At 39.8% G+C, this 12,455-nt stretch overlaps 1 protein-coding gene across 1 annotated transcript in view; it reads right to left on the bottom strand.

Moving 5' to 3' along the window:
• dusp3a (dual specificity phosphatase 3a) overlaps positions 1 to 8,080 on the bottom strand; it is a 33,602-nt gene extending 25,522 nt beyond the window's left edge. Inside the window, exon 1 of the mRNA XM_034708105.1 lies at positions 7,737 to 8,080. Coding sequence (XP_034563996.1) covers positions 7,737 to 7,939 — 203 coding nt within the window. The 5' untranslated portion in view covers positions 7,940 to 8,080. The remainder of the gene's footprint in view (positions 1 to 7,736) is intronic.
• Between the last annotated feature and the right edge of the window lie 4,375 nt (positions 8,081 to 12,455).

The raw sequence follows: 12,455 nt of genomic DNA, 5'->3' as shown, positions 1-12,455 counted from the left end.
TCTCTCTTTCAGGCGAGCAGTGAATCGTCTGATCAGCTTTAGCAAAGAACAAAACTGCCAGCCCTTTGTTTGGAGACTTGGCCGGGCAGATTGGCATATTCAGATTGATTCTGTTGTAGCACTGAGGTACAGTAATGTGCTTGTACTCTGTCCTCCTCCTCCTCCTCCTCCTCCTCCTCCTCCTCTCCCTCCTCGTCTCCCTCCTGCTCTCTCTTGGCAGCGACTGGAGCCAGATGATGGACGGCACAGAGACACATCCCTGAATCTGTTCCCTACCATGAATCCATACGAGCGAGATTAAGAGCTGCTCTGTGAAAGCTTATATTACATTACAAAGCTGTGTCGTGTGTTTGAGCAATTCCTGTTGTTGTTGTTTTTTCTTCACTAAGTGTTCCAAAAACTTGACATTTAAAACCTTGAAATGACTTCTGATATTTTTAAAATCCAGGATTGTTTCTAATTGAATTTAAAGAAACCTAACAGGCTACAGAAGATAAAACTTTGCCACTTTGCTGGGGGACAAAATCAAATCAGCTCTGTTTTTCTGATCTCATAAGTGGATAATCTACTTAATTTTTGGCTGGCCTTTCCCAACATGATGCCTAAAAATACCCATTGCATCATTGCAGTTTTCCAATAAAGCTTGAGAAAAAAACAAACTACCGCCACCTGTAGACATCCAAAGCTCCAGGATGTGAAAATGTTACTGCACAGGGTCAGAAAATGGAGCTAGCTTTGAGAAAAGAACAGAAAACCACAGAAAAGAAAAGTAAAGATATAAAATCAGTATTTGTTTCTTCATTCCAGCTACAGGTTGTGAGCACAATGATCAAGGGGTGAGCATTTTCATTTTGCAAAACTCTCCACGACCGTATTCTAGGGATGGGCATTTCAAGCCAAAATACTATGGAATAATCATTGGCATCTATTCAATGATTATTTGAATAACCCCCCCCCCTCCCTCCTCCCCGAAGTCCAATTAACAGCCTGTTTGTGTAGCAGTCACAGGAACCAGCAGCAGGACGAGGTGCTGCTAGTAGCGGACACTGACAGCACCTGTCTCGATCTGTACGTCGGTGTTTCTGTGATGCAGTAGCGTGGCGTGTATGTTTACATTTTACAGCCATGCTCAGTCTCTGGAAATATGTGTGTGGTTTTGAAGTTTGAAGTTTGAAGTTTGAAGTTTTATTATTGTGTCATGCATGCAATCATATGCCCGGCCAGCATGGACTCACGCGGGGAATCCACAGGATGCGTGTGCGCCGCGTTACGGCTGCGACACGGCTCTGCTCCGTCCCGGGGCTTTCGCCCTGGTCCATAGGATGCGTGTTTGGAGCGGCGCGCACTCCGGAGCAGGAAACTCAAGATCCCTCGAGAACTCCAAAACGCGCGAGAACAACACAGTATAAACTTTTCCTCGTCCATGGTGTCGGATATCTTTTGAGACTGACGTCTGGCCCGATGCCACAGGTTATGACGTAATGTTGAAGAAGTGGTGAAATTTACGATCTTGTGTTTGCACATGGTGTTTATTTTGAAAGTGAGCGGATGTTGCATACGATCCTCGTGCCTGACTTCCGGGATAGTTCGATCATTTCTGTGTCGATTGACGCGTGCTGGGCGCGGGGAGCGGCGAAAATAGACTCCCCGCGTATCTCTGGCAGAGCGGCGCGGCGGAACGCTCCAGAGACGGAGCTGAGACGCGCCGCAGCGCGCCCTGTGGACTCTAGAGCATTGACTTGAATGGGAACCTATTTGCTGCGACGTGCGCGGCGCAGCCGTAACGTAACGCGACGCATCCTGTGGATCTTGGGCTTTACAAGACACCATAAATTCATACAGTCCAGGGTCAGAGCGCCCAGCACGATCATTCCTTGTAAGGAAACTGAGGGAGAAAATTATAACAGAATAAAAGGAAAATAATGTACACTACTTAAAAATACTATCTTGTCTTCTTTTCCAGGCTTTTGATACAAAATTTGCTAATTTAAATACGTCAAAATTAAACAACCAATTAAGTTTTTGCACATCTGTCCACCACAATATTTCAGGATTTGTGGTAGTGTGAGATTCAGAAATGGAGAAAATCACAGCGACTGTTGCTAATGTTTTCTTCTTCTTTTGTTTTTTAATGCAGTTTGAATTCTTCGTCTTCTGTTTGCTAATGCGGTCAGCAAACAGCTTTAAGGCCCTCTATAGCCACCATCTAGCGGGAACACTGTATTACAACCAGGCACCGGTAAAAAACGATGAAAAATTGTACTTTTAAAATGAGAAAATATTCAAAGTAACTCTTGGATTTTTACAAAGTGAACAAATATTTGAATATTTGAAAATCATTGCCCATCACTACCTTATTCAAGCTAAGAACACTTCATCCAGGAACACTCTCGTCATAGATTTAACCATTTATTGCCAAATAAAAATACAGTTATGCTTCCCGGGTTAGCCAAGCAGCCTGCTTCGGCTTTCCAGGGAGTGCATTGCAAAAACCCCCACAAGGGTAAAACGGACATTTAGACTAAACAGGAGGAGGCAAAGTTTAACCAACTGCAGCAGAGTGTGGGCAGCAAAGGTGTTTCAGGGATTAGCGAGAGGGAAGAAGTGTTGAAATAGACCATCATATAGTCAGAATGAGCTGTGATTGGTTGTGTGGATAGGGGACAGTAATTCAAACTGCAGCTTGACAGCTGACAGCAACTGAGTTGTGTGAGTTCCATATCCTGCATGAACTAATGTGAAGCTTCATAAAGTAAAAAAAACACATTATCAAGATCATGAACACAGGCTGGAAAAAATCACATGATTTGCCTCTGATGAGATCAAAATATCAGCTTGAAATAACCACAAATGCACTGACAAATGTGTCTTTTATGTCAATATTGTTGTATCTTTGTACTACATGGTTGATTTTGGATCATGCACATCCCACATATGCATGGGACACATCAAGTTCTTGAGTCATGATTGGAGACAGCATTTATTAATTTCTTAGTCATGTATGCACATCACATATAAAATCAGCACAGTGCATTAAATACCAGGAACCAGGTTTACTGGAACACCACGCAGTAAACTTCCAAGAGTGGCATGTTGATTACAAAGCCGATAGCATCAAGTCAACCTCTAACCATGGATTTATGGTAACGCCGCTGCCATGTTTAATATTCCAGTGCATATCGGGCATTATGCAGCACATGTATGCACTTCCTTTAACCTCTTTATATCTTTAATAGAGCTCAGATCAAAGTGTGAACTTCATTACAGAGCTGCTCCTCCATGAGCAAGAGCTTCATGACTATCAGGGAAAGTTACACACCTTTACTTTGTACAGTTAGCTACATTATTAACTTCTACACAGTTCTTAGCACATGTTCTCTAAGAGCTAAAAACAACATTCTGTGTCATTTAACATAATTTCAGTTTGATCACATTAGCTGTTAAATGAAACCACCAGGGCAAGCTAACTGACTTCACCATGCAAATAGAGCTATGATATCAAGCTTTAGCTTAGCTTTCCAGCTAGCTTGGTTGCTTCAACATCTTAGTTGATGAATCCATTTACGAACTACTAGCTAGTCAGTTTACAGGGCAAATTATGTAAGTAAATAAGGGAACATTAACGGCTCGAAACAGTATCCTGCTATGGTTGCTGATGGGCGTAAGCTAGCAAACTAATGTTAGCCAACAAAACCAAAAGCCTCCGCTCTGAATCAAAACCCAAAAGGGGTACAATTTAAAGATTTGTGTGTGATGCTTTATGTTTGTAGTATAGTGCTGTTGATATTAGCTTAATCAATTTCTAAGCTAATGCTAGCTTGTGTCACACTTTGTTGGGACCTAAATGAGAGCTGAAGAGAGCTGAGGAGAGGCAAAGCACACAGAATTCACTTAAATGTCACATCCTAAAGATCTATAAGGACCAAACGTCTAAATGTCTAAACTAAATAAATGCTACAGGTTAGTTTAGTGACGTATTGATCAACTTGTTGCACAAACAAATGACATATCTGCTGCTGTGCAACCCTTTGTACTACTTCACTTTTGGCGCTTCAGTAACTTATTATCTCTACTTTTGACTGACCTCTTACACTAATGATTAGATGCCTTTAAATGGTGTTTTGAGCTTTAAAGACAAGCACTGTAATAACTTGTTTCAGTGCTTGTTGTTTATCTAACCTCTACTAATGTTAAAGAAGGGCCGGTACTATTAGCTTCAGATGGACCTTGTAATTACAGATTATTTGTTCTATGAAATGTTAGAAAATGGTCCACTAGCACTGTACTGACTTCTTTTGGTGCTTGGTACTATTATTTAACCTCTACTACTATAAAAGCAGGGCCAGTACTATTGGTTTCAGATTGAAATTGTAATTGTAACATCAGAGATTATTTGTTCTATGAAATGTTGGAAAATGGTGAATTATTATTTTATTTTACAAAGCCAAGGTTGGAATTAAATGTCTTGATTTAAGCACCAATTAAAAAGCATATTCAGAGGAGAAAAATGTCACATTTAAGGAACAGGAAATTAAGATTTTGACTTGTTTTCTTAAAGAATAATCAAACAAATTGATACATAATGAAAATAGATGGTCATTAAATAAAAAAATAACAAATAATCTCATATTTGCAGCTGTTTTTTGTTTAGCTTATTTACTGTTCTACCTGAGAGAAAGCTGCACTTTTGGCTTTTCAGCAAGTTGTTATCTCTACATTCAAGATTTTTTGATATATGAAATTTTGGAAAATGGTGAATTATTATTTTACTTAACAAAGCCAAGGTTGGAATTAAACATCTTGATTTAAGCACCGATTAAAAAGCATGTTCAGAGGGGGAAAATGCCACATTTATTGAATAGGAAATGAAGATTTTGACATTTTTTCTTGAAGAATAATCAAACAGATTGATACATGATCAAAATAGTTGGTGGTTAAAGAAAAAAGAAAAAAATAATCTCAGATTTTGAGATATTTTTTTAGCCTTTTTACTGTTCTACCTGAGAGAATAAAGCTTTACTTTTGTCTTTACACCTCAGATTAAACACGAGTCATTTTTGTTTTTGTCTCAAAAACACACACCATAATGTCTCAGCTTGTTGCTTGTAACAATATGTTTCACCTTTATTGTGATTCTGGCTCATAAACGAGAATAAACGCGTGTTAAATCTCCCTCCTAACCTCTCTGCTTGGAGCATCCTCTCCCTCACGACTACAACATTCACGTGCTCCTCCTTTTTTCCTCTTTGTTCTGCAGGAGAGACCGCCTGTTGTTTTTGTTCTCGCAGTTTATGAATGGAGACGCACACACCGTGTTAATTGTCACCCTGCAGCCTCGCTCCTTGGACGTGATGGGAGCGGCTCGATGGAGACGTGATTACACGGCGGTGACACTAATGATGGAGGGATTCATTGAGGGGAAAAAACACCGCCCTTCATATTTGAAATCTGGGGGTTTTAAATGGAGACAGTGATCGATTACACCCAGAAAACACAGATCCACACTGTTACACAATCTCCACCTGTCTGCCTGCTGAGGCGCACTGACGCTGCTGCTTAACGCCACTGTGTCGAGCAATGTGTTGACAACAACAGGCTGTCGCTGCTTTGTCCATTGTGAGAGTGTACACACCACAAATAACAAACACACACCCGCTGTGCAGAGAGTGCGTGCGTGCGGCACGACATGCGACAGTGTTGCCATTGACGCGTCTGGTTTGCGCGCTGTGTATGGGGTTCCGTTTGTGCCAAAAATATGTCGTCATGCACACTGTCTATGTCTACTGAACATGTGAGAAGACATTTGTCTATATGCATGGAACGTTGAACTGCCCTTGTGTCATTTGACTTTGTCATTATGCAGCTGCCAATAGATTTAATTCATTTCAATTCATATAATAATTCAAGTTAAAAACTAGAATCATTTAAGGTTAAAATATATAGCTGTTTAATATAAGTTCATAAGAATTTGTTCCTAATAGAAAGTGAAAGCTTCCAGAACATGAGAAAGGGGCGGAGCTTAGCAAGATGCACCTCATGCTTGCCATGCAGCAAGGTTGATGCAGAGAGGAGAAAGCTGCTGCACATTGGAAGACCTGGGAAGCCCGAATTTTCAGTCTTACTCCCTTACAGTTCATGGGGCCAATGAGTTCTCACTGTAACTCCCTCCAGTCAAGACACGGACACAAGGCTTTCCTTTTCTTATCGGCATGCTCAAAGGCACAGATTGTGCTAAATAAATGCCCGTAAGAAAAGGAACGCCTTGTGTCCATGTCTTGACTGGAGGGAGTTACACATTACATCGTGTCGTCATGATGTGTCATTTGACAAAGTGTCATTATGATGTGTTGTTTGACAAAGTGTCATTATGATGTGTCATTTGACAAAGTGTCATTATGATGTGTGTTATGGTTTGTTGTCTTGATGTGTAGTTTGGCAATGTCTAATAACGTCTTGTTTGACAGCGTCTTTACGTCGTCACTATGTGTTGTTACTACGTGTCGTCTTGATGTGTCGTTACCATGTGTCTTTGAAAACGTCGTTGCATTATGTATTGTAACATTTAAATTAATTCTGATCCCTCTGACTAATCTTTGCTGGTATTATTGTTTATATAATATTTTTATATAAAGTATATACTTATATATTTGGACTTTTATTCCGATTGTTCTTGTTAGTAGGCTATGATGCATGAAAAATAAATTAGTGTTAGGGGACAATACACATCAAGGCGACACATAGCAACGATGTTCTGAAACGACACATCAAGACGACGTTGTCAAACGACACATAGCAACAATGGATCAAGACGACATGTAGTAACAACACATAGTGACGACGTAAAGACGCTGTCAAACAAGACGTTATTAGACATTGCCAAACTACACATCAAGACAACAACCCATAACACACATCATAATGACACTTTGTCAAACAACACATCATAATGACACTTTGTCAAATGACACAAGGACAGTTCAATGTTCCATGGACATAGACAAATGTCTTCTCCCATGTTCAGTAGACATAGACAGTGTGCATGACGACATATTTGAACTGCAACGGACTATAAGGACTGCAGAAAAAAACATCGGTGTCGACCTGCCCCCCATCCAGGACTTGTACCGGTCCCGGGCCAGGAAACGGGCAGGTAGCATCACCGCTGACCCCTCACACCCTGGACAAAAATTCTTCAAACTCCTCTCCTCTGGCAGGCGCTACAGATCACTGTGCGCCAAAACAACCCGCCATAAGAACAGTTTCTTCCCCCAGGCTGTCACTCTGATGAACACTAAACCATAACAGTACCTGTTGGATCAATACTCTCTGTAAATATACAATGCAACAATTCTCCAAGCAGAATTCCATATTTCTATTTTTTGTATTATTTAACTACTATTTTTATAATGTAAAAACTACCTCTGCAACTCACCACTGCACTATTATCATATTATTTTAGCCTGTACATATTAGTCATGCCTATTTGTTGTTCTTTTGTATTTATAGCTGATGTTATTGTTATTATTTTTATTTTATTTTTATTTGTAGGTCTTATTCTTATGCCTTGTACAAAGAGAGCACAGTTTCAAGCATACCTGGCCAATAAAGCTGATGCTGATTCTGATTCTGATTTTTGGCACAAACGGAACCCCATACAATGATGAAGGAGCGTCTTTAGGATAAATACCTGTCCTGCCTGTCTGACAGCATTATTGATGACTTGATCAATGACTCACGCGTTGCCGATGTATATCCTGGGGAACACCTCGTTGAAGTGTTGTGTGGGTAAGCTGTAGAAGCCGCTCCCGTTGGACAGCAGCTCGTTGAGTTGTTGCACAGTAACCTCGCCGCTGGACGCCGGGACATCAGCCGGTGGTTGCTGCTGCTGCTGCTGCTGCTGCTGTTGTTGTTGTTTAGTAGGACTCAGGTGTTTCTTCATGGCTCTTCTTCTTCTCTTAATTTAATGTTAGTTGATTACAGTCAGCTTTAGACTTGCGAGCCTCGTCCGATTGTTCAGCTGCATTTTACCTTCGCACGTGAGTCGTGCGCGCGTTGTCTTCTCGTCTACAAGGTGTCTGATGATGATGAAGAGGCGGGAGGAGGGAGCTCTACTGCTTTCCCACATCCACGACAAAGTCCAGGCAGTTTTAGGTTGAAGTTCCGGTTTGCACTTTCAAAGTAATAGTAGCAGAGCTGGATAGGAGCCTAGTGGGTGGATGGATGCATAGATGGATGGATGCATGGATAGTTGGATGGATGCATGGATGGATGCATGGATAGTTGGATGGATGCATGGATGGATGCATTGATGGATGCATTGATGGATGCATTGATGTTATATGAACACCATGCTACAAGAAATCTGGCACTCACAACTTAACCATTAGGCTAAGTCCACTCCCATAAAGTGGGGGACCCGGGTTGGAGTCCAATAGCCTAATCCCCTCACTACTCCCATATTTCCTACCCTGTCCGCTGTCCTGTCCCCTACAAATAAAGGTGTAAAAGACCCCAAAAATATATAACATTAAAAAAGAAATAACAATTATAAAAGAAAATAAATCTGGCACTGGTCCTTATTTCTCAGAGAGATGATCGAAATCTCGTATTCACATCTTTAAAGCTATAAGACACCTTATATTAGTTAATTTCCCTCAATTAATGCTTGATACTTTTGATTAAAAAAAAAAAGTCTCTTTACCATATTTTTTATCAGACAGAACGAACTATGACAACTCTATATTTCTTGCATCGGACTCTACATTGTAATGTAAGAAGTTTAGATACTGCAAGAGCGTTGATAATTCTGCAAAACCTAAAAGAGTAGGTCATCAGTTTCATTCTCTTTTGGCTTACAGGTTCAGCTGAATATCACTGTTAAAATTGTAAGAGTTGTTCTATTTTTCCTCAAAAAAGGAAGCAACACAACAGGGCCTAAACCGGAACCTTGTGGTATGCCATAGAAAATTAGGGGATGGTGTAAGGACGATTATATAACAATATTAGAGCATTGTGGTAGCGACATTGGGCCAAATGAGAGAGGCTATTTATCTTGGAGTCTTACATCTCAGTTGTGCCCCTGGAGAATCAGAGGACAAATTATGAATATAACTTGAATCGATTCTGTCTTAAAATAACTTGACTGACCTTTACAAAGTCAAGACATCGACTGTATCCAACATTCTTCACCATCCGTCATCATCTTTCATCTTTCATTTGACTACATGGCAGCTACTGTGTGACCCTGCAAACCTGGTGCAATTTAATCAAGCAAAAGCTTACCTTACTATTGATTCATAAGATTTCAGTGTAGACGTGTAAATAGTGTATATATATATTCACATTTACCATACACACAGGAACTCCTTAAATTTTCTTTAATTCCCAGCCTCAGTCATGCTTCATTATCATACACTTCAGACAGTTTTTCTTAATTGCCCATTTGAAAACCCTTTATCAGAGACAGGTATTGCAGTGCTTTTATTTTGTAAACAAAACCACGATACTTCCGGTTTGACTCTGTGTGTTTGTGGCTCACTTGATGCCTCTTCCTCTCGCCTCCACTATCTCCAGCAGACACACCCCACCGGCAGTCAGACACTCAGGAGACTGGAGCTGGACCGGAGGAGGACAGTAGTGACACACTCCCGACAAGAGGAGAGAGTGCTGCCTTCAAGTGCTGCTCGTAACATCCCAAAATCAAACCCACAGCGCAGTGTGGGGAGGTTTCATAACAGAACAAGGCAGCCTGTAGCATAAGTATCACAAATCTGATTTACATACAAGCTGTTTGTGGTTTTCGAACATTGAGTTCAGTTTGGAGTTTGGTTGATGGTTTTCTTTGCTGGGACTCAAACAAGTGGTCTTCCTTTCTTTCTTTCTTTCTTTCTTTCTTTCTTTCTTTCTTTCTTTCTTTCTTTCTTTCTTTCTTTCTTATATAACTGATTAAAAAAAGTTGGTTTCTAGTCCTTATTGCCCTGAGAAATTAAAGGTCATGGGTCAAATTTGTATAAATTATGTCAATCAATTAATCAATCTCTTTCCAAACAGAGCAGGTCTAGACCGTACTCTGTGTTCTATTATTAGCAAAGACCCAACATCAAGACAGGATCAGATCCAGTCCCATCTTGCAGACAGGACTCAGTCTGATCTCATCTTAATCCACCATGAGCAGAGCACTTTGCAGCATTTAGCAAGTTACAGTGGCAAGGACAAACTTCCTTTAACAGGCAGAAACCTCCAGCAGGACCAGACTCATGTTAGACACACATCTGCTGAGACCGAGTTGGAGAGAGGGATAGAGGGAGATGAAGAGAGAGAAAGATGATAGTAAGACCATTATTTATCAACATTATCAATCTGAAAAGATCTGTTGAACAGGTTTTGTGCTATTTCTAGCTATTTAAAATTGTTTTGCATGTCTTCATGCAGGATCTAAAAATGTGGTGTACTTTTAGTCTCAGACAGAACCATGTAATGTTTGAAAAACAGCTTTTAAATTATGTTTAAAGATGGTGTGTCTTTATCAAGCTGCAACCTCCAGTCTTAAAATATGAAGCTCATGCAGAAGTGCCAAAAACTGCAGTTCCTCGAGTGTCAAATTGAGGCTGGCTGCAGAAACACCGGAAACCACATACACACCCATTCAATGAGGACGATCTTTACAGCAATAATAAACATGTTTACAGCCTGGTACAAAAAAATGTTTAGTTCTGAGTAGCTCATTTCTCTCTCAGCACACACTGTACGGGGGTGAATTTTTTTTATAACACTGTAGCTGTTAGCAAAAATGCCAAAGGCCCGCCTCTTTACCTCACACTAGCTCGGACAAAGTTAGGTTGAGTTCGGTATTTCCAATATGGCACCCGCCGACGATTTGCTTCAAAGCAGCGCTTCAGAAACAGACAGGTGACGTCACGGATACTACATCCATTTTTAATACAGTCTATGGTCTTTATATAATTGCTTGTATTTTATATTTTAATGTTTGTTGTCATTATCTGTCTGTTTTGTTTACTATGACGTATGTTGCTGCCTCTCTTGGCCAGGTCACCCTTGTGAAAGAGGTCTCCATCTCATCTTTTATCTGGTTAAATAAAGGTTAAATAAATAATTAAATATATCAGTCACTCACAGAGAAGGGAAGTTGGCCAGAGAGATTATTGTGCTTAGAAACATGCATAATTGCACCAAATATCTGTTTAATTTGACAAAGTGTGAATGACATCAAATTAATATAAAAGGAAAATTATGAGACATACTTTTAAAAAACTGTATAGAAGAATTCGAAAAGTAAATGTGGTAGAGTGCAGAGTGCAAGACACTATCTATAAGCATTTAGCTGAAAGCAGAGCTCTATAACTGAAATAGATAAGAAAACTGAAGCATCAACTGATCAAGATCTATCATCACCTTATCATGAAAATAAATACTGTCAGAAAATATAATCTTCCACCTCTCATTTTCTTCTTAATGCTTGTTTCATTCACCGAGTAAATGAGGTTGTTTCCGCCCTCATTGTTACTCTAATGAAGACATTCCACACTTCCACTGATGCACTCACTCTGCTCACCTCTAGGTGGCAGCACCGTCTCTTAGTCTAATAATGTTTCAGCCTTATGGTGATGCTGCTCCACATTGACATGGACATATTTGAAGCCTTTGCAGTGTCTCACCTTTGTGTAAAAGTGGAAATGGCAATGTGATTTCAAGATTATGATTTGTGCAGAAGTAGATGGAGAAAGCTTAAGAAATATGGTTTGAAGACATACATTTGTCGGTCTATGTTACCTGCAGGAGAAAAGCTAAACTTGTGTTGTTTTGTAGCCACAGTGAAAGATTTTTTTTTTTTTTTTTTATTACACAAAATTATAATACAACAACACAACTCTGACTGGACAAGGTCTAAACAAACAAACAAATATACATACAAACAAATAAACTTGATAACCTACAACAGGACAAGACATGGGAGCAAGGGGTGGAGCGTAAATATTGTTCAGTGTATAGATAAAGAAAATTGAAAAATAAATAAATAAATAAAATGTATACATTCATGTTCATTCAAGAATTCATGGGGTTTAAAACTCAGGTCAAGTATCAATAGGAGCCATCAAGGTCTTTTATCCATCACTGATAAAATAAAATTCAAAGAGCCTCTGTGGCCATTGCCTGGATCTACAAGTGCTGATGCTGCTTGCTCCATAGATATCAGTTCTAAATAATCTTTAAGCCAGCTGTCTATATCAAAACATTTTGCCTTTCTTACCTTCCAATTCATTAAAATTGTCCGTTTTACAGATAGAAATGTTAACGTGATCAAGTGTTGTAATTCTCTGGATGTTATTCCATCTATCTTGTTTCCCAGTAGGGCCACTGTAGGACATAATGATATATTGATATCAAATATTTTGCACAAAAAATCTTTAACATCAATCCAGAACCTTTGGATCTCT

Source organism: Notolabrus celidotus, chromosome 18 (assembly GCF_009762535.1).
Source record: "Notolabrus celidotus isolate fNotCel1 chromosome 18, fNotCel1.pri, whole genome shotgun sequence".
NCBI classification, from domain to species: Eukaryota; Metazoa; Chordata; class Actinopteri; order Labriformes; family Labridae; genus Notolabrus; species Notolabrus celidotus.
The sequence above is the reverse complement of the archived record's forward strand: the minus strand, read 5'-3'. Positions and strand labels throughout refer to the sequence as shown.